This window comes from Anguilla rostrata, chromosome 4 (genome assembly GCF_018555375.3).
Source record: "Anguilla rostrata isolate EN2019 chromosome 4, ASM1855537v3, whole genome shotgun sequence".
NCBI lineage: Eukaryota > Metazoa > Chordata > Actinopteri > Anguilliformes > Anguillidae > Anguilla > Anguilla rostrata.
In genome coordinates this window covers 2,748,354-2,771,343 of record NC_057936.1, presented here as the reverse complement: position 1 = coordinate 2,771,343, position 22,990 = coordinate 2,748,354, and the positions used below count along the sequence as shown (strand labels likewise).

The window sequence follows — 22,990 nt, the reverse complement described above, 5'->3', positions numbered from 1 at the left end:
CACAACTTTAACACCCGCTCCTGTGAGCTCACACACACTCACACACAACCTCAACAACCGCTCCTGTGAGGTCACAAAAACAACAACGGCTCCTGTGAGCTCACAAACACAACAACCGCTCCTGTGAGCTCACACACACTCACACACATCAACAACCACTTCTGTGAGCTCACAAATACATAAACAACAACATTAATAACCACTTCTGTGAGCTCACCAATACATAAACAATAACATTAATAACCACTCCTGTGAGCTCACAAATACTTACATACACTTCCAGTACAACTCCAAGCACGATCCCACCAACCATCAACATACACACAAATACATTTCCCAGCTCCAGTGCTACACAAGCCCACAGAAATCCCTGAGAGAAACCTCCTCAAACTCCAACAGGCTTAAAATTCACAAGATTGAAAAGGAAACCGAACGTGACTGTGAAAAAAGTGTAAAGCACTAAAAAAATGAACGGACCCGTCTCCTTCTTGCAGAGGCTGGCCACCACCTCTGGCGCCCCCTTCAGGTAGGCGTCCATGCGCTTCTCCCCCAGGAGCCGCGCCACCACGCACATGCGCTGCAGCGCCGAGGAGAAGGGGAACTGGCGCACGATCCCGATCTCGTACGCCGCCTGCGGGGGGACAGCGAGCGCGGGGTTAACCTCGCCCCAAAAAACGGGGCTGGGGGGGTTAACGGGACCCAGACAACGACTGGGGGGGGGGCGGGTGGACGCAAAAAACACTCACCGACAGCTCGTACAGCTCCTGCGAAGACAAAAACACAAAACAAGCAGCGCGTTACAGATCAGAAATGAACTGGGAAACACTGGAAAGTTACTGGTACAGTGTTGACACACACAAACACACACACATGCACACACACACTCACACACAGACTCACACCAACCAGGCAAAAATAAACTAGAGGAATGGTCTCAAACCGCAGCACAAAAAGAATAACAACCCAAAAACTCGAGGTGTGTAGGTCACATGACTAAAGACAAACAGCTGCAGTCAGGGTGAGAGGAGACAGCTGGGGTTTGAGGCAGTGGCAGAGCCATCAGCTCTACACTAGAGGGCAGTGGTGAGTTGAGATTAAGGACAGACAGTCTGCACAGGTGTGCAGAGTAAGCAGGTATGAGCAGGTGTTGAGGAGTATAAACAGGTATTGAACAGGTATAAACAGGTATAAGCAGGTCGGGAGTACAGGTAAATTAAGCAGGTATGAGCAGATATAATGCAGGTATAAACAGGTATAAGCAGGTGTGAGCAGGCACTGAGCGGATATGAACAGGCAGGAGCAGGTCTGAGCATGTGTACGCAGGTATGCGCAGTTGGTACCGTACCATGTCCTGATCGGGGGCAGCGGCAGGCTCCGGCAGCAGCTGTTTGGGCGGCCGCACCACAGTGGGCATGATGCGGTTATGCAGGGCCGTCTCCTCCTCCGTCGCCTCCTCCAGAATCTGCAGCAAGCACACAGAGGGAGCCGCTGACACAGGTGAGCCACACCTGCCGCACCTGGGCGAAGCTAACACAGGTGAGCCACACCTGCCGCACCTGGGAGGAAGCTGAGACAGGTGAGCTACACTTGGGGGCAGCTATCACAGGTGAGTCACATCTGCCAGACCTGGAGGGCAGCTGACACAGGTGAGCTACACCAGGGGGGAGTGGGGCTGAGGGTAGGGGGCGGGGCTGAAGAGAGGAGGTGGGCTGAAGGCAGGGGGTGGGGCTCAAAGCAGGGGGCGGGGCTGAAGAGAGGGGGTGGGGCTGAGGGCAGGGGGCGGGGCTGAATTTAGAGACGGGACTCACCCAGCCTGTGGCCTCGAACATCTTGAGGTCGAGCGGGTCGCCGGAGAGCTGGCCCTCGATCTTGGTGAGAGAGTGGCAGGTGGCCATGCAGGCCACGAACTGGGACTTCACCAGAGACTCCTTATAGGTGCTGTCCTCTGAGGGGTGGAACCTGCACAGCACCGGGAACATAAGGATCACACAGTCAGCGCACTAACCCTAATCCCACACACTTGCCCCCAATACTAACCTCACCCACCAGCCCCAAACCCCACCCATCTGCCCAAAACCCCACTCACTCGCCCAACCCAAACCCCACCCACTCGCCCACCACCACTAACAACAACACTCACCTGCCAGTCTCGGCCCGCCGGATCCCCCACATGTCTAATCCGTCCTCTGTGAGTGTGCCGGTCTGTGGGGAGCAAACCAGAGTCACTCTCAGCAGCGTTACTCTCAGCAGGAGTTACTCTCAGCAGCGTCACTCTCAGGAGTTACTCTCAGGGTTCATCCTGGAGAGCAGGGATACTCTAATCTGGCCCTCGAGGCCCACAGTACTGCTGGTGTTCCTTATACCTGGTCGTTAATTGATTGTTTAATGCTACTGATTTATCGAGACCTGCATTAGCGTACCTTGTCGAAGCAAACCTGTGTTAGCGTACCTTGTTGAAGCAGACCTGCATTAGCCTACCTTGTCGAAGCAGACCTGCGTTAGCGTGCCTTGTCGAAGCAGACCAGTGTTAGCATTAGCGTACCTTGTCGAAGCATCCCAGTGTTAGCGTTAGCGTACCTTGTCGAAGCAGACCTGCGTTAGCGTACCTTGTCGAAGCAGACCTGCGTTAGCGTGCCTTGTCGAAGCAGACCTGCGTTAGCGTTAGCATACCTTGTCGAAGCAGACCAGTGTTAGCGTTAGCGTACCTTGTCGAAGCAGACCTGCGTTAGCGTGCCTTGTCGAAGCAGCAGACCTGCGTTAGCGTTAGCATACCTTGTCGAAGCAGACCAGTGTTAGCATTAGCGTACCTTGTCGAAGCATCCCAGTGTTAGCGTTAGCGTACCTTGTCGAAGCAGACCTGCGTTAGCGTACCTTGTCGAAGCAGACCTGCGTTAGCGTGCCTTGTCGAAGCAGACCTGCGTTAGCATTAGCATACCTTGTCGAAGCAGACCAGTGTTAGCGTTAGCGTACCTTGTCGAAGCAGACCTGCCCTAGCGTACCTTGTCGAAGCAGACCTGCGTTAGCGTTAGCGTACCTTGTTGAAGCAGACCTGCGCTAGCGTACCTTGTCGAAGCAGACCTGCGCTAGCGTACCTTGTCGAAGCAGACCTGCGCTAGCGTACCTTGTCGAAGCAGACCTGCGCTAGCGTTAGCGTACCTTGTCGAAGCAGACCTGCGCTAGCGTACCTTGTCGAAGCAGACCTGCGCTAGCGTACCTTGTCGAAGCAGACCTGCGCTAGCATTAGCGTACCTTGTCGAAGCAGATCTGCGTTAGCGTACCTTGTCGAAGCAGACCTGCGCTAGCGTTAGCGTACCTTGTCGAAGCAGACCTGCGCTAGCGTTAGCGCACCTTGTCGAAGCAGACCTGCGCTAGCGTTAGCGTACCTTGTTGAAGCAGACCTGCGCTAGCGTTAGCGTACCTTGTCGAAGCAGACGAGGTTGAGCTGGCCGCAGATGTTGATCCTCTGGGGGCTGATGCAGAAGATGCCGATGTTCTTGAGACGGCGCTGGGCGTAGACGATGCCCGCCGTCATGGCCGCCGGCAGGGCGGGGGGCACCGTGATGGTGATGATGTCCAGCGACTCGATGATGATGGTATTGACCGGAACCTGCAGTCAGGACGGGCGTGGTCATGAGTCTCAGGGCCAAATTATGGCAGAACCTCAGGGACACAAACCCCAGAACCACAGAACAGCCGAACAGACGACGGTAAGAAACCAGGTCTCACGTTGTTCATGACGCTGAGCACGATGGAGTAGATGAAGCCGATGCCCGCAACAGCCACCAGGCACAAGAGGAAGAGGTAGGCGTCTCGGTAGAGCTTGAAATCGGTGGGTTTTGGGTAGAGGATGGAGCGCACCAGCTGCCCCTTAGCTGTACTGAAGCCTGAGAGAGAGAACAAAACCTGAACTTTACATACGATCCCCTAGAGAACACAACCGGAACATTACACACTGTCCCTTAGAGAACACAACCGGAACATTACACACTGTCCCTTAGAGAACACAACCGGAACATTACACACTGTCCCTTAGAGAACACAACCGGAACATTACACACTGTCCCTTAGAGAACACAACCGGAACATTACACACTGTCCCTTAGAGAACACACTCTGAGCATTACACACTGTCCCTTAGAGAACACAACCAGAACATTACACACTGTCCCTTAGAGAACAACCGAACATTACAACTGTCCCTTAGAGAACACACCAGAACATTACACACTGTCCCTTAGAGAACACACCTGGACATTACAGACTGTCCCTTAGAGAACACAACCAGAACATTACACACGGTCCCTTAGAGAACACACCTGAAGCATTACAGACTGGTCCCTTAGAGAACACAACCAGAACATTTACACACTGTCCCTTAGAGAACACACATGCCTGAGCATACACACTTCCCTTAGAGAACACAACCGGAACATTACACACTGTCCCTCAGAGAACACAACTGGAACATTACACACTGTCCCTTAGAGAACACGACCGGAACTTTACACACTGTCCCTTAGAGAACAGACTCTGAGCATTACAGACGGTCCCTTAGAGAACACAACCAGAACATTACACACGGTCCCTTAGAGAACACACTCTGAGCATTACAGACGGTCCCTTAGAGAACACAACCAGAACATTACACACTGTCCCTTAGAGAACACACTCCGAGCATTACAGACGGTCCCTTAAAGAACACAACCAGAACATTACATACTGTCCCTTAGAGAACACAACCAGAACATTACACACTGTCCCTTAGAGAACACAACCAGAACATTACACACTGTCCCTTAGAGAACACACCAGCATTACAGACGGTCCCTTAGAGAACACAACCGAACATTACACACTGTCCCTTAGAGAACACACTCTGAGCATTACAGACTGTCCCTTAGAGAACACAACCAGAACATTACACACTGTCCCTTAGAGAACACACTCCGAGCATTACACACTGTCCCTTAGAGAACACAACCAGAACATTACACACTGTCCCTTAGAGAACACAACCAGAACATTACACACTGTCCCTTAGAGAACACACCCAGAGCATTACACACTGTCCCTTAGAGAACACAACCAGAACATTACACACTGTCCCTTAGAGAACACAATCAGAACATTACACACTGTCCCTTAGAGAACACACTCGAGCATTACAGACGGTCCCTTAGAGAACACACGACTTACACAGTCCTTAGAGAACACGTCAGACTACACACTGTCCCTAGAGAACACAGCAGACATTGACACACTGCCCTTAGAGAACACACTCCGAGCATTACAGACGGTCCCTTAGAGAACACAACCAGAACATTACACACTGTCCCTTAGAGAACAGTCAGAACATTACACACTGTCCCTTAGAGAACACACTCTGAGCATTACAGACGGTCCCTTAGAGAACACAACCAGAACATTACACACTGTCCCTTAGAGAACACAGACAGAACATTACACACTGTCCCTTAGAGAACACACTCCAAGCATTACAGACGGTCCCTTAGAGCGCTACACGCAGTCAGAAGAGCACTGCAGGACGCACCGGTGCGGACCACCACAGCCTTGACCAGCTCCCCGGAGTAGAAGCGGGTCTGGATGACGTTGGTGCCGCAGAACAGCGTGTGCCGCTTGTGCTCCTCCGAGCTGTAGGGGCAGTCTCCCTCCGCCCCCTTCACGCCCAGCCCCGGGTTCGGCAGGTTGGTCTTAGTGACGGGCACACTCTCCCCTGGGGTGCAGCACAGAAGGGAGATGGTTAGGCACACACCACGGGATTCAGCTGGAGAGCACTGTAGAGAGGAGGTTTATGTGTGTGTGCATATGTGTGTGAGTGTGTGTGCGTATGGGGTGTGTGCGCGCGCATGTGTGTGTGAGCGTGTGTGTGTGCGCACATGCGCGTGTGTGCACGCATGTGTGTGTGTGTGTGCGTATGGGGTGTGTGTGTGTGTGTACGCGTATGGGGTGTGTGTGTGTGTGCAGCGCTCCGCTCACCTGTGAGCATGCTCTCGTTGACGATGCAGGTGCCGCTGAGGAGCACGGCGTCGCAGGGCATGATGGTCCCGTTGGTGGGAATGACGATGATGTCACCGGGGACCAGTTCCGTGGACATGGCCTCCTCCAGCTCTGCAGACAGGGGGCGCCAGAGAGAGGAGTTAGCGCACAGACCAGATCAGCAACGCCCCCACTCTACTCAAATCAGCACTGCATCTATACATAACGTCTTAAAGGAGGTTGGGAAGCGAACGAGAAAAAAACAAAATGGTTTCCTAAGACCAAAGCCTTGAGAAAAGAGACGCAGTTAGCCTGAAGTTAAAAGCGAACTGCTGTACACATATCCGGCTACACAGATTAACCAAGTGAATACTCCAAAAACAGAGTACCTGACACGCATGCCAAACAACTAACAGAGCCCGAGAGTCATTTCGAGGGTCGTGGCCAAAATTCGTATAATAATAACGTGTGCTGATTTTCGTTCCAGATAATTCTACCAGCATAAGCAGCGCAAAGGATTGTGGGATTGTTTTACAACAGGGACGTCAAACTCCAGGCCCCGGAAAGCTGCAGTTTTTGTGGTTTCCTTTTCAAACAGTTTAGGCTTAGAAACACTGTGTGTGACTCAGCAATCAGGAACTTAAAACACCAAGTTCAGCGGAAACACACCAAAAACCAAAAGTACTAGAAATTACTTAGCTAGGACATATTTGTTAGGAAATGTAGGATATTTTATGAACCCACTGAAACATTTTACCCAGGGTGTATTGAGTAATATTTTGAGAAAATGACTTCAGTGAGGAAAAAGAAAACAAACAGGAGTTCCACCTGGGGCGGGGGTCGGCGGTGGGGGGTGGGGGTGGGGGTGCGGGGGGGGGGCGTTTGACGTACCGTCGCCGGCGCGGCAGACCGAGACTCGCACCACGCTGTGAGTCGCCACCATGTCGTGCAGCATGACGTATTGCTGGGAAAGGACAAAGCGGGGGGGGGCAGGAGGGGGTTCAGCATTTCAGAAAAGAAACAAAAAAAAAAAAAAAAGCACATTACAATTAAAGATAACAGCTACAGCGCCCCGGCCCCCATCGCCTGAGGAAAGCCGGGCGGCGCTAAGCAAACAAGCGTCACTGGCGGCAGGGCGACAAAAGATGGCGCTCAGCGTGACGTCACCGGGGTTACGCGTGACGAGGGTCACCACGTACGGGCCCCTCAGGCCACTCCTCCTCCTCCCCTGAGGGGCACTGAGGTCAGGGGGAGAGGGGGGCGAGGTGTCAGCGCACCTAGGGCTGTGTGATTTTAGGGCTTCTTTCTCTTCCAGGCCGTCCCGGAGAAGCAGACCGTGGCTAAACGTGCCTTTATGCAGCGGGATTAGGGAGGTCAGGCCCCTGCGCCCCGCGCGCACGCACCCGCTGAGCCTTTTCCCATTTCCGGCTTTTCCTCCTTTTCGGCCCAAATTTCACAGCCCTGGGTCGTGTTCGCCAGCGCTCGCTGTGGCAGCCTCCGCGCAGACAAGCACGCGCTCCCCTCCCGAAAAAGCACGTGATGTCAGCTGCCGCTTCGACGTGCTTCCTGTTCGGGCTCACGCGGACGTGAGTCAGAGCTGAACGTTCTCCGCGCGGCTCCACAGCCAGACTTCTGCTTCGAGAGCAACGGCCCTGAGCAACGTTAACCTCAACATTCTATTATGAGACGGCGCTCTAGAACTCCTCTGCTTTCAGTCACCACCGGCGATTGTGACATCAGCATTAGAACGTTCAGTTGAGAACATTCTAATCACACATTTGTGACCTCACACCTTAAAGCCCGGCCTCCTTACGCCTTCAGACAGAGAGAGAGAGAGAGAGCAGAGGTAACAGACACAGATGGGATCACAGTAGTGAACCCCCAACTGCTTGAGGGATTTGGGGGGTGGGGGGCGGGTGGGGTGGTTGCTTCGGTCGAGGTCCAGCCGCCCTGCAGACTGAGTGACATGGCGACCCCTGATACTGACCTTCTTGATGGTGTACAGAGAGGTAGCGATCGATATGACAGACATGAAGACGATGGCCATGGCGTAGTAATAGTACTCGTCAGCGCTCCAAAGAATGACGCTGAAGAGCTGGAAGATGTAGAACGGGTTCAGGACCTGGAGGGGGGGGGGAGAGAAAACATGATAAAAAACCTCTGAGGGGGGGGGGGGTGTTTTGTGGTTTTGCGGTGCTTTGACCAGACCAGAACAGCTTGGCAACAGCCCCAGTGCACTGCCTTTACTACGATGCTAAATGTGTGTGATTTAAATTCATTCCGCTCTTGTGTACCATTCATTTTATATTAAATCTGAAAGTTGCCAACTGCTGTAAACTGTTATAATGCTAATACGCCTCATAACCCCATAAACACTAATCTTCCTCTCGTGGCGTTTCATTTGGCATTTAAATCGCTCCTATTCTGTATGAAGAATGGCACAATTAAAAAATACCTCAAATATATTCATTTATTTTTTTTTCATTTAATGAATAATCACTGTAGATTTTCAGTATAACAGCAGCATCTGAAGGGTGAATTCAGATTTTAACACACAGAACCTGGCCCAGACGGGCCCGGGGGCAGAATCCCAAACAAAGGACCCCTTTACAGGGGCACGCAGGCGACCCACCTCTTTAATTAGCAGCTTGAAAACAGAAGGCACTTTGACTTCGATCTCGTTCGTCCCGAAGAACAGCCTCCTGCGGACACAGGACGAGAGAGAGAGAGAGAGCCATCACAATCGTCGTGGGAACCGGGGCAGAGACGGGAACACAGACGCTCAGGAACTAACACACACTTAACAATACAATACAATACAATAAGCTCTTATATAGCGCTCTTCATGCGTACATCCCAGGGCACTTAACACACCTGAACACCTGAGAGAGGCTGTGTGAATACACCTGTGTGTAATAAAGCAAGCTGTATGTATACCTATGGCTAACATAACAGGTAGCATGTATACCTGTGGCCAAGAACACAGGTAGGCTATATACCTGTGGCCAAGAACACAGGTAGACTATATACCTGTAGCCAAGAACACAGGTAGAATATATACCTGTAGCCAAGAAGTCAGGTAGCATATATACCTGTAGCCAGGAAGACAAGTTGTAATTTACACCTGTGGCCAATAAAATAAATTGTATATACACACCTATGGACAGTATGACAGGTTTTATATATACCTGAGGGCATTAAGAAAGGTTGTATATACACATACTTGTGGGCCAACAATAGAACAGGTAATATAAACCTGCAGGCAGTGAGACACATTGCGCACATACCTGAGGGTGTGGTGTGAGTGATTGTACACCTTTATCACACGCACGATTCTGATTCTTCACTTCAGACATTCTACGGACTGATATTTCTGAATAACGGACCGCTGCTATCGGTAACAGGGCGCTTTACCTTCAAACGCTTTTCATATCACTCCGCAGAAAGAAGTGCGGTTAATTTTCAAACTTGCCAACTCACGACAGCAGGTGTCAAACTGACTCCCCAGTTATTATTACTAATACTTAACTTGCCTTTTACCTTACTAAAATCATATCTTAAATTATAGATTGCTTTCCTTTGTTGGGTAATTAGGATTATCCCTTACGTATGTACCTGCTAGTGTCCCAGACCATGGTAGGGAGGAAGGTAAGGGTTTATGCCAGGAGCGGGGTGCAGGGTTTGGGGTGCAGGGAGCAGATTTGGGGTTTGGGGTGCAGGGAGTGGGTTTGGGGTGCGGGTTTGGGGTGGGAGGTGCAGGGTGTGGGTTTGGGGTGCACGGTTTGGGGTTTGTGGTTTGGGTTTTGGGGTGCAGAGTTTTGGGATGCAGTGTGCAGGGATTTGGGGTTTGGGGTGCATGGTTTGGGGTTTGTGGTTTGGGGTGCGGGATGCAGGGCTTTGGGGTGCGGGGTGTACCTGTAGACTTGCAGGCTCCTGCTCAGCCCAGTACTGTGGTCGGAGTGTACAGAGGAACAGCTGACTTCCAGGTCCTCCAGTCCCCTGCAGTACCACAGCACACAGAGAGGGGGAGACAGAGAGCACAACTATCACTCATTCATTCACTTTCAAGCAATTCAGTCATGTAACACTGCAGTTCAGCTGTAACGTGCATTTTACAAAAGGCAGAATCAGCAAGGCAACAAAAGCTTATACTTTGTAATTACTAAAACATGCGGGACATTTCAGTTTACCAGTAACGCATGCGGGCTGAAAGCTTGGCAAACACAGGAGAGGAAAACTTACGTTAACACTTCGAAGTTCTGGAGTGCATCGTTCCAGAAGTATTTGGTGCTGTGGAGTGTGAAATAGCGAATCTGAGGGAGACGGAGAGAGAGAGAGAGAGAAAGGGGGAAAATGTGATGAATCTCATCATCACACCACAGAGGTACATCACAGAGCTGGTTACAATGCATTCTGCCATCCAACCACATGACACCATACAGGGTGTCTGCGTATCTGTGTGTGTTTGTGTGTGTGTGTGTGCCTGTGTGTGTGTGTGTGTGCGCGAGTGATAGAATGTGAAAGAGGAGAGTTTGAGAGAGAAAGAAAGAATGAGAGTGTGAGTGACTGAGGGTGTGTGTGTGCATGTGTGTGCATGCGAGCATGTGTGTGTGTGTGTGTGTGTGTGTGTACATATCTGTCTTACCTGCATGGGCTGGTACTCTGCATACTTTTTGATGAGGTCCTCAGGGGGGCTGTCGGAGGGCTGGGGGGTGTGGCCTTGGGAGGCGTGGCTCTGGGGGGTGTGGCCATTGGCCGCAGCTGAGGTGGTCTGGGAATCCAGGCAGTCAAAGGGGTTCCTCCCAGGAGCCAGCATGACCCGCACCTTAGCGAGGAACCAGCGCTTGAACTCGTCCTGCGCACACACACACACACACACATGAAAACACACACACACACACACACACACATAATAAACACACACACACACACACACACACATATGAATACACACACACACACACACACACATATGAATACACACACACACACACACACACGCACACATATGAATACACACACACACATATGATCACCATTGTTCCAATTGTTACAGAATAACACGACACACACTACAGCCTATAATAGTTTCCATATAACATTATGATGCTGATGATCAATTTCTTTGTCAATAGGTGCAGGATGTGTGTCAGTGTGTACAGATACGGTGCACCACTACTACCTATAAAGTGTTATGTATGATGTATGCTGTGTGTTGCATTTCTGTGTGTGTGTGTGCATGTGTGTGTGTGTGAGTGTGTCCGTTCTGTGTGTGCGTGCGTGTGTGTATGTATGTGTGTGTGTGTGTGTGTGGCCGTTCTCTGTGAGTGTGTGTGTGTGTGTGTGTCCGTTCTATGTGAGTGTATGTGTGTGTGTGTGTGTGTGTCCGTTCTATGTGAGTGTGTGTGTGTGTGTGTGTCCGTTCTGTGTGTGCGTGTGTGGTGTGTGTGTGTCGTGTGTGTGTGTGCGTGCGTGCGGTGTGTGTGTGCGTGTGTGTGTGTGCTGCGTGCGTGCGTGTGTGTGTGCGTGTGTGTGTGTGTGCGTGCGTATACATGTGCACGCGGCAGGCAGCGCTGACCGTGGACTGCAGCAGCAGCAGCTGGGCCTCTCTGAGCGAGGTCCTGGAGCAGGTGCTCTTCACACACCACTCCGGCATCCAGTACAGCAGCAGCAGCAGGAACCCGCCGGAGGCCAGCACCCCCAGGCCCACCAGCGCCAGCTTCCAGCGGCAATACCTGTACCCCGAGATCTCCTGCGGGGACCAGAGACACACGCTTAACCCCGCCATCCCTGAACTACACGCTGGGGATGTACGAGAGAGAGCCGGCCAGGCTGGAAGAGGGGGTTTGTCCTCTAGATGGTAAATGGACTGCATTTATATGGCGCTTTTATCCAAAGCACATTACAATTGATGCCTCGCATTCACCAGAGCAGTTAGGGGTTAGGTGTCTTGCTCAGGGACACTTCGACACGCCCAGGGCGGGGATCGAACCGGCAACCCTCCGACTGCCAGACAACCGCTCTTATGTCCTGAGCTATGTCGCCCTCTAGAAGCCTTTCTCCTTTTGCAGGGGACGTGTTTGGTTGTACCGTAGAATCCACACCCGTCAGAAAAATTTGGCTCTTCTGCTGGCTTTCAAAAGCCAAAAAGCCAAAGTAGGGAAAAGCTGTGTTTCTCATGGGCAGCTCTGGAAAGAATTAAAGGACCCTGAGATGTGACATACAGGGGAAATGCTCAGGAGAGGTTTCTGTCAGCACCGGAACCGGGGCAGGTGTCGGGGGGAACTGCTCCCCCTGCTGGTGTACCAGGAGCTGGCAGCTCAGGGATGGGACGGCTCACTCACCATCTCGTCCTCCAACCCCTTGTTCACGATCTTTGGGTCGTCCTTCTCCATCCTTCAGCGAAGCTCTGATACCAGCCTCCAGTACCTAGCAGCTAAAACACAGTCAGTGCCCAGAGTTAGCACTAAACACAGCCCTGCGATAACAGTTAGCCCCCAGTTAGCACTAAACACAACCCTGCTATAACAGTTAGCCCCCAGAGTTAGCACTAAACACAACTCTGCTATAACAGTTAGCCCCCAGAGTTCGCAATAAACACAACTCTGCTATAACAGTTAGCCCCCAGAGTTAGCACTAAACACAACCCCGCTATAACAGTTAGCCCCCAGAGTTAGCACTAAACACAACCCTGCTATAACAGTTAGCCCCCAGAGTTAGCACTAAACACAACCCTGCTATAACAGTTAGCCCCCAGAGTTAGCACTAAACACAACCCTGCTATAACAGTTAGCCCCCAGAGTTAGCACTAAACACAACCCTGCTATAACAGTTAGCCCCAGAGTTAGCACTAACATCCTAACCCTACTATAACAGTTAGCCCCCAGAGTTAGCACTAAACACAAACCTGCTATAACAGTTAGCCCCCAGAGTTAGCACTAAACACAACTCTGCTATAACAGTTAGCACCCAGTTAGCACTAAACACAACCCTGCTATAACAGTTAGCCCCCAGAGTTAGCACTAAACACAACTCTGCTATAACAGTTAGCACCCAGAGTTAGCACTAAACACAACCTCGCTATAACAGTTAGCCGCCAGAGTTAGCACTAAACACAACCCTGCTATAACAGTTAGCCCCCAGAGTTAGCACTAAACACAACCCTGCTATAACAGTTAGCCCCCAGAGTTAGCACTAAACATAACCCTACTATAACAGTTAGCCCGCAGAGTTAGCACTAAACATAACCCTACTATAACAGTTAGCCCCCAGAGTTAGCACTAAACACAACCCTGCTATAACAGTTAGCCCCCAGAGTTAGCACTAAACACAACCCTGCTATAACAGTTAGCCCCCAGAGTTAGCACTAAACACAACCCTGCTATAACAGTTAGCCCCCAGAGTTAGCACTAAACACAACCCTGCTATAACAGTTAGCCCCCAGAGTTAGCACTAAACACAACCCTGCTATAACAGTTAGCCCCCAGAGTTAGCACTAAACACAACCCTGCTATAACAGTTAGCCCCCAGAGTTAGCACTAAACACAACCCTGCTACAACAGTTAGCCCCTATGTTTAACTTTTTGCTTTTGCTGGAGATCTGCTGTATAGTAATTAGCTACATATACTTGACAGCCATATCAACAACAAAGGTATCTTTCAATCAGTAATCACTTGTACGATTCAATAGGAACTCCTGGTTAGTGTTCTTCAGAAAGCTTCACAAGCGGGTAACTGCCAATTCTGAGTGAATTTGTTAAAATTCAAACTGGTGGTGTTCTTCTGTTAACTGAGAATGTACCTTGTGGTATTATGTCAGTGTTACTGAAGGTGCTCTCTCTCTCTCTCTTTCTCTCTCACACACACACACACAACCCATTCTTTCGTACTTTCAATCACTCAGACCGAAACTCCCAGGCCACTCTTTCCGCCTTTCGTGCTCAGATGACAGACCCGGGGCTTGCAGAACAGACAGAGCCTTCCGTCACATTTCACACATTCCCTCGACCTAACAGCACGTTCACCGACAGGTTTGTTAGACTCTGCCGTGCGACCCGCACGGGCGAGAGGGCTGGCGGTATAGGGACAGAAAGCATCGCGAGTGACAGTGTGTGATCGGCCACAGCATAAAGGAGTGGAGAGATCCTAAACCCTGTTCCTGGAGATCAGCAGTCCTGTGTAGGTTTTCACTCCAACCCTAACAAAGCACAAGTCATTCAGCAGGTAGGGATGTCCATCAGTTGCTAATTTCGTAGAATCAGGCGTGCCGAACTAGGGCTGCAATGAAAGCCAACAGGACGTGGATCTCCAGGAACGGGGGGTTGGGCATCCCAGCATTCAGCAATCGGCTTCAGGGACACGCGATTCCCGCCAGACCAGCGAAGAGCGCTAGGGAGCGCCTGCGCCAGGAATTTGGAATGAAACGAACCCGTAGCCGGTGGCCCCTTTGGGGTGCACACGCGGGGCGGCCCGACTCAGGAGTTCCTGAAAAAGCGCAGTGTGAGAAATTCCAAATCAGATCTGTGTCTAAGGAACAGCGGGGGGGACGAAGGCCGATTTTATGCTGGCTCATTATTATTCTTCACGTAATCTAGATCAGCTGGATTTAGCTCGGTCTGGCACAGACAGCAGGCTTCCAGCAGGAAGAGGACAAGCCTCTACTTGCTCCTGCACACAACTGTGTGATTGGCTCCTGCACATAGCTCTGTCATTGGCTGCAGCACATAGCTCTGTCATTGGCTGCAGCACATAGCTCTGTCATTGGCTGCAGCACACAGCTCTGTCATTGGCTGCTCCAAACAGCTCTGCGCTTGGTTGCTGCACGCAGCTCTCTGATTGGCTCCTGTATACAGCTCTGTGACTGGTTCCTGCACACAGCTCTGGGACTGGCTCCAGCACACAGCTGTTTGATTGGCTCCTCCTTACATTTGTGTGACTGGCTCTTAACCATAGTTCTGTAACTGAGTGCTGTACACAGCTGTGTGATTGGTCGGGCCTCGCTGGCATGGATGTGGGGAGTGGGTCAGAAGAGGAGGGGGAAGCACTAGGTCTAGCTAGGATACATACAAACATGGGGAAGACGTGCGCATTACTGTTTGCAACATTTCAATCATTTACATAATGTCATTTTTGATTATTGTTGCTTTGGTCGTAAGAGACAACTGTTGGCCTTTGCTAATAATGCTCAGCGTATTTGTATTGGGGGCAACACAGCTGTTAGCATAGGGGCAGCTGTTAGCATAGGGGCAGCTGTTAGCGTACCCTCGGCTGCGTCAGCGTAGTGGCTCGTAGTGGCCTGCTTTGTTAGAATTCATACATCTCTTATGTGAGCTTTTCACATACTGTAGCATAAGCCTTCATAGGTGGCTCAGTCATGTGTTGATGTTTGGTTTGCTGTGAAGCCAGAACGTTGCCAACAACGAACAAAATAATGCCCACAGGATATAAGAGGAATGGTTCTTTTTTTTTGCAATCATCAGTCTGTCAAAGAACCAAGATAAACTGTGACAGTGTCATTGTTGTCTTAGCCAACCTGTTCTACAAGGACGTGGATAATGACCTGGATTCTATTTTTCTTTTTTTTTTTTTTAAATAAAAAATCCTGTTTCACAAGTCAGTGACACAGCATTCAAGGAATCTGCAGATAGAAACCTGAAATTTGTAGCCGTTTGTGGCGCGCATATACAAAACGACACTCGTGACGTAACAGTCGTGGCTGCAGGGCACCTGGCCTGTGATGTGAAAGCAACCGTCTCCAAGCACACATTTCAAATCTGCTTATTGTGACATCATCTGCCGCACATGCCCAACAGGAACTCGTCCCTGAGCGAGACCGCTGGGCACAGTGATTACCCAACACACAGAGATTACCCAACACAAAAAGAGGGCGTGTGCACACGAGTGCGTTTAGAGGGGCTTTTAGAGGCGTTCCACGTTACCGCACAGCACAAAGAGGATCTTCCTCTCGCTCACGGACAGCCGTTCAAAAGTTCAAGCCCTTTGTGTATTAGCGTTCTAAATGTTTGTCAGGAGAGGCCAACGCCTAGTAAAGCTAGCGGTGTGTGTTTGTGTGTTTGTGTGTGTGTGTGTGTGTGTGTGCAAGTGTGCGTTTGATTTATCGCTTAACAAAAAGGTGATTCCACAAGTCCACAAACAACAATTACTGTTATGAAATAAATAAAAAATAAAATAAAAAAGGAGCTGCTTTGCATTCTGTGTGAGCTGACAACTTTAATATTCTGTACCACTGACATCATCGTCGTCATTTAAGATATCAATCTTTAAATATAATTCTGACAGAAATAACAGGCGAGACACAAAGACAAGACAAGCATACACTGGATGATCAAACAGCTGGTCACTGCAATGCACCTGCCATCGAAATGTCCACAAAACCACTGAAGAGCTGACTTCAAATGATTAGCAGTGAACCATCAAACTAAACAGGGTTCACCGATGAAAACACCAAACTACAAATCACACAGCAGCCATTATCAAACAGGCACTTAATAACGTTTCAGCGCATTTCGCATCATAGAAATCACCCGCTCAGCGACCGGACTGCTGCCACCGGCCCTGATCTTATCGGCTCGGCCCAGAAGGGATATTTTTCTTCGGCGGCCAAACCCTTCCTACCATTTACAGCGGCAGGCCGAACGCCGTGCTCCCGCTCATTTCTATTATTATTTTTCTTTTTGCTGGGAAATTAAGTGGAATAAAAAAAATAAATAAAAAAATGATAATGGTAAAAAGCAGGGCGCCGTTCCCATGTTCCTGATGGGCGCGGGCGCTGCTAGCAGAGATAAAGCAGAGTAAAAATAGCATGAGGGGGGGCTCCCACTGTAACCCCCCCACCCCCGCGCTAGTTTCGGCACATTTACAGGGTCTGGTCATTCGGCCCAGCGAGCAGCACCAGGTCAGCCACCTCTTTCCAGAGGAAGTTCCCCCGAAACGCGCCCCCCCGTCCCGTCCCATCCCGTGCCGTACTGGGCTGTAATGATCAAATTTAGCACGCCACTAAAACACCTCACTCACCTACCCTGGAGCACCGACTTTACCCGTCCCGCCAACACCTCAACACCCCAAAACCTCACCTGTCAACTCCACCTCAACACCTCACCTCTCAACTCCACCCCAACACCTCACCTCTCAACTCCACCCCAACACCTCACCTGTCAACTCCACCAAAACCGGTTTTCAACTCAACCCACCAAGCCCCGCCCACCTCTTGCAAAGCTGAAGGGCTTGAAACAAATCCAGAGAGAGAGAGAGAGAGAGAGAGAGAGAGAGAGAGAGAGAGAGAGAGAGAGAGAGAGAGAGAGAGAGAGAGAGAGAGAGAGAGAGAGAGAGAGAGAGAGAGAGCCAAAGGCAGAGTCATAGAACGTCAGAAGGACAAGGCTCAGTGAGCAGAATCATTACCGACCTTCAGAGGACTAGCCCGCTCCGGCAGATTCGGCGCAGGGACCCTACCTGAGAAGCGCCTCGAGCAACAGCCCCGCCTCTCGTGACACCAACCTGGACTCCTGCAACACAGCGAGGGAGGGAGGGAGGGAGGAGAGACCATCCATCAAAACAAGCTCTTTCATCTGTAATTATTTAACTCTTTATTTAACCAGGTAAGTCACTGAGAACACATGGTCTCTCTTCAGATAACGACCTGGCCAAGATGTGCTAACACTTCCCCATCCCACGTCTTAGGGCTGGCTTTGCGGACACAGATGAAGCTTAGTCCTGGACTAAACTGAGTTTTGTATGTACCAGCACTGATGTGTGCTCTGTTATAACCATAAAAAAAAAAATCACAAAACACTTCCCAGTCTAATTAAATGAATACTCCCTTACACCGCAAGGCAATAAGAGTGCCAACACTTCCAAGAACAATTCAATAGGGCTCCTACCCAGAATTACTCCCCAAAATGATCCCCCCCGTCCTCGCCACCGCACAGAAGAGTTTTTGTATTCATAACGACTCTGTTGCTTTCAGCACAAAAACGAAACCCACTAGAAACAGCAAAACAGCCATTTTCCAGGCTTTTCATCACACAGTGTTTACAGGACATCGGAGGACTGAGCTGGTGTTCAGTGTTAACAGGAGGGCTGAGCTGGTGTTCAGTATTAATAGGAGGACCAAGCTGGTGTTCAGTGCTAACAGGAGGACTGAGCTGGTGTTCAGTATTAATAGGAGGACTAAGCTGGTGTTCAGTGTTAACAGGAAAACTGAGCTGGTGTTCAGTGTTAATAGGAGGACCAAGCTGGTGTTCAGTGTTAACAGGAGGACTGAGCTGGTGTTCAGTGTTAATAGGAAAACTGAGCTGGTGTTCAGTATTAATAGGAGGACCAAGCTGGTGTTCAGTGTTAACAGGAGGGCTGAGCTGGTGTTCAGTGTTAATAGGAGGACTGAGCTGGTGTTCAGTGTTAACAGGAGGGCTGAGCTGGTGTTCAGTGTTAACAGGAGGGCTGAGCTGGTGTTCAGTGTTAACAGGAGGACTGAGCTGGTGTTCAGTGTTAACAGGAGGACTGAGCTGGTGTTCAGTGTTAACAGGAGGGCTGAGCTGGTGTTCAGTGTTAACAGGAGGACTGAGCTGGTGTTCAGTGTTAACAGGAGGGCTGAGCTGGTGTTCAGTGTTAACAGGAGGACTGAGCTGGTGTTCAGTGTTAACAGGAGGACTGAGCTGGTGTTCAGGGTTAACAGGAGGGCTGAGCTGGTGTTCAGGGTTAACGGAAGGACCGAGCCGATGTTCAGTGTTAACCGCGGTGCTCAGTGGTACCAGCAGGGCTGAACACCACGCAGAAGGGCCTGTGCCAGATACAGATCTCCTACAGAAATAGCTGGGCACAGCCCGGCTCAATGGCCATTGTTTAACTTTGATTAGCATTGTCCTTCCTTATCATATCAGCGAAGGCAGCGCAAGCACAATACAGCACAATGTCTGGCCAAACAGCCCCCACTGACGGGAGACTCTGAGCGGGGGAGGGAGAGAGAGAGAGAGAGAGAGAGAGAGAGAGAGAGAGAGAGAGAGAGAGAGAGAGGAGACGGAGAGAGAGAAAGAGAGAGAGAGAGGAGACGGGGGAGAGAGAGAGAGAGAGAGGAAGAGGGAGAAGGAGAGAGAAGGAGGGAGAGATGGAGAGGGAGAGAGGTAGAGGGAAAGGGAGAGAGAGAGCAGGCGACAGAACACATAGTGTCACAGGTCTGAATGCACATGAGAAAAGCTGTTCTTTTACCCACAATTTATACACTGCAATAACTACAGTATCCAATATATACACTGAAATAACTACAGTATTCAATATATACGTGCATCATTACAGTATTTGATATATAGCCTTTATAATATAGGTTTACAGTATTTAATAGATATAATATAGCTATAATTACAATGTTCTATGTGTACATATATTTAATCTGTATAACTACAGTACGCAGTTTGACACAAAGTGGCCAAGTACTTTATTACCTCCATAGCCTGCAATCACAGGAACATGGAGCTACAAACAGCAATATGCTATTAGTTTTATCACAAATAATAAAACAAACCCAATATTCAGAATAATCACGCTCAGCCTCTTAATAATCCATCACGAGGTCAAGCTCAGATGGAACAATCCAGAAACATCACAGGCACTCAGGACCAGAGTGGCCCACCCCAGGTGGCACCTTACAGATGCGAAGGCATTTATTAAAGTTAATTTTAAAATTTCAAGGTCCAGAGGTAAATTGGTAAAGACGGTGCTCGTGCAAAATGCTAAACTCATTAGCAGTTGAACTGCCCAGGCCTCCATAGGGATCTCTGTTTGGGGACACAGAGGTATAATACGTCTATGAATAAGATGTCAGTGTCATCCCCTTACTAAAACCTACCGCTCTGAGCAACAGAGAACAAAACCAAGAGCGTTTCCACAGAAGAACGTGGCCCCCTCAACCTGTACTGCACTCTGTCTGGGGGGGGGTATGGTGCTCTTTAAAGTCGAAGCCCCTCCCCCGCGAACAATAAGCATGAGCTAATGCTGCTCCCAATAATTCGTGGAAACCTTCGGAGGAAAAGCGTTTCGCTGTAGCGAGGCTTCCTTTATCACTTCCCGTCCTGATCGCCGTCTATAATAATGAGGTCTTTTTTTTGGGGGGGGGGGGGGGCTGTGGGGGGGGGTTCCCAAGCGCTGTCGCACGTGGGGCAGTAGATCACCCGGCCCAGCGGCCTTGGTTTGTACACGCCAGCGTTCGCGGCTGGGGTGGGGTTGTGACCCCGGGCCTCCCCTGTGTGCTTTTGTTTCGCCCCCCGCCCCCCGCCCCCCCCCCCCCCCCCCGCCCCTTTGTGTGAATGCACACTGTCAGCCCCGTCGGAGCCGAAGGACTGCGTTCAGCACGGGCAAGACCTCTTAAAGGTGCACTGAACCAAAGCACGCCTGTCAGAGGGCATCCGTCAATTCAAATCCAGCGGGCCGGACTAACAACAAAAAAAAAGAATTAGGACGTTTAGGACGCGAGAAAAACCGCTGACACAGTACAGACACCGACGCTCTTCACCACTGCTCTTCACCGCTGCTCTTCACCGCTGCTCTTCAGACAGTGACACAGTACAGACACCGCTGCTCTTCACCACTGCTCTTCCCGTTCAGACGTGACACGTACAGACACGAGCTTCACCGTGCCTTCAGACGTGACACAGTACAGACACCTGACTGCTCTTCACCGCTGCTCTTCAGACAGTGACACAGTACAGACACCGACGCTCTTCACCGCTGCTCTTCAGACAGTGACACAGTACAGACACCGACGCTCTTCACCGCTGCTCTTCAGGCGGTGACACTGCACAGACACTGACGCTCTTCACCGCTGCTCTTCACCACTGCTCTTCACCGCTGCTCTTCACCGCTGCTCTTCAGACAGTGACACAGTACAGACACTGACGCTCTTCACCGCTGCTCTTCACCGCTGCTCTTCAGACGGTGACACTGCACAGACACTGACGCTCTGTAGACACTGGGGTCCCTACAGGAGGGACACAAGCACCAAGACCAAATTCTGACACAGGTCAGAAACAGCATTTCAAATGATCAACGGATCAATAAGACAATCACACCACCATCAGCGGCTCGGGTGGGAATTTGACGATGACCATCATGCTCACCTGTGAGGGGCTGGGGAAGGGACAGGGGTGTCTGGGTCAGCCTTTTACCCCTATGAAGAGCAGGTTTTTTTTGGAACTGTTTTTTTTAACTCAAAGCCAGTGTTCTACAGTCAGTACCAGTTACCAGTAGTGATTGTGACATCAGCGTTAGAATGTTCAGTTGAGAACATTCTAATCACATATCTGTGACCTCACACCTTAAAGGGTTAAAGCCCAGGCGATGCAGGTGATGCACCCCACCTGTCACAATCAAAAGCAGCACTGCAGGTTCAGTGCAGGAACACACACGCAAACACACATTCCACACGCGTGCAGTGTGCATGGGGGGTTGGCACCTGGGCCAAAATGCCTGCTCGAGGGGTCTGGCGATTATTGTGATTATAGAGGAGGAAGACATTTAAAATCTACTTTCATTCAAAAAAATTAAATTCAACTATGTGAACAAATACAAAGCAGGTGGTTCGTCCCATAAACCGAACAAGCGCGAAACAGGAAGAGCGCGTTCTCGTTAAGCAGATGTGTAACACGCAGGATGAAGACACACGTTGTAAATATTTCAGGAAGTCAGCCGACCGGTACGATGACTCAGTTAACCGCAATCCGTCCCCATACGTCACACGTGCGATACCATCTCATTTATCCCCACAGTTTCTCAATGAATTACTGCGTTCCCTCTGGCTGGCCAATCACAGTGCGCGATGAGCGTGATTGGACAGAGATCAGCGAGTAGTGTGAGCCACGCGTGCCCAGGCATCCAGCCGGTTCTGCACAGCACAGGCTCACGGCGAAAATGATTATGTAGAATCCTAACACCCAAAACATTCCAAAGGCAATGGCAGCATTCACGTTTCACGTTTCTGAATGAAACAGGCAAACAGGCAAAGCTATAAAAATGGATCTGTGAAGCAGACTGAGTTAATTGGGTCTAGATTAATAAGTTACGTATGATCACCAGCCGTTTGGCTGAGTGTCATATCTGCGACACAACACAGTGCCAGCTTAATTACCTGCTTGAGAAACAGAAGGTCACAGTCCTCTCTCGCCTGAGTCTTCCACACACTCAGGTGATCCCTTCCCAAGGTGCAACACGACTCAGCGTTCAGGAATTTCACACACCTCCCCGGGACGAGGCCCAAAATAAGAGCCAGGAGCCTGGACTGAGCACCGACCTCTGACGACCCTGAAAATCCGCCAGTTTCCCCCCCCCGACTCTTCCCCAGAGGAAGCGGGGGGAGATAATGACTCAGACACAACAGCGCGGGACTTTGGGAGAGGCCCCCCCCCCCCCGCTTTACCGTCGTAGGGTGGAGCAGACCGCCAGCCCCAAAACATCATAAAACATCTCAGCGCTCACGGAGTCATCAAAAACTTATCAGCGCAAACACTGCAGGGGGGGGATTGGGCCAATCGAAACCACCGGCATTTGGCTCCAAATCAAACCCCCACGCCCCTGGAGCGCGCCCAACGCGCCCCACAGCTACACGCGGGGAGAAGACGCCGGAGAAAAAACACTCTTTAAGGATTACCTAACGACTCAGCGCACAGCTGCCACAGGGCTGCCAGCGAGCTGTCCGTCAGGCGAAAGGAATTCAGGCTTTTAATACCTTCACCGGCGGCCCTCAAGAAAAAGAGAGTGAGGCAGCGAGAGAGAGAGAGAGGGAGAAAGAGAGGGAGAAGCCTATTAAATCGGTGAAAAGAGGGAAATAAAAAGAAGGAGAAGATCAAACGTCGAGCGGCTGTAAGCCCAGCCACATGCTCGTGGATTAGCAGAACTACAGAACGCCCGGCCTGGGAACACCGCCGATTAATCTGGGGAAGATTAGGCAAAACGCAGCACGGCGGGACCCCCCGTATTACACGGCAACGGG

The 22,990-nt window shown here is 50.6% G+C and overlaps 1 protein-coding gene across 2 annotated transcripts in view; it reads right to left on the bottom strand.

Moving 5' to 3' along the window:
• atp13a3 (ATPase 13A3) overlaps positions 1–22,990 on the bottom strand; it is a 47,269-nt gene that overhangs the window by 15,752 nt on the left and 8,527 nt on the right. For both annotated transcript variants that reach the window (XM_064330072.1, XM_064330073.1), the window contains exons 2-18: positions 12,342–12,433; positions 11,576–11,749; positions 10,643–10,852; positions 10,240–10,310; positions 9,913–9,996; positions 8,630–8,699; positions 7,985–8,119; positions 6,889–6,961; positions 5,998–6,129; positions 5,552–5,734; positions 3,727–3,884; positions 3,419–3,607; positions 2,141–2,202; positions 1,809–1,959; positions 1,346–1,462; positions 747–764; positions 478–631 (exon numbers count right to left, since the gene is read on the bottom strand). In XM_064330072.1, the coding sequence (XP_064186142.1) occupies positions 478–631; positions 747–764; positions 1,346–1,462; positions 1,809–1,959; positions 2,141–2,202; positions 3,419–3,607; positions 3,727–3,884; positions 5,552–5,734; positions 5,998–6,129; positions 6,889–6,961; positions 7,985–8,119; positions 8,630–8,699; positions 9,913–9,996; positions 10,240–10,310; positions 10,643–10,852; positions 11,576–11,749; positions 12,342–12,392 (2,032 nt within the window). In that variant the 5' untranslated portion in view covers positions 12,393–12,433. The remainder of the gene's footprint in view (positions 1–477; positions 632–746; positions 765–1,345; positions 1,463–1,808; positions 1,960–2,140; positions 2,203–3,418; positions 3,608–3,726; positions 3,885–5,551; positions 5,735–5,997; positions 6,130–6,888; positions 6,962–7,984; positions 8,120–8,629; positions 8,700–9,912; positions 9,997–10,239; positions 10,311–10,642; positions 10,853–11,575; positions 11,750–12,341; positions 12,434–22,990) is intronic.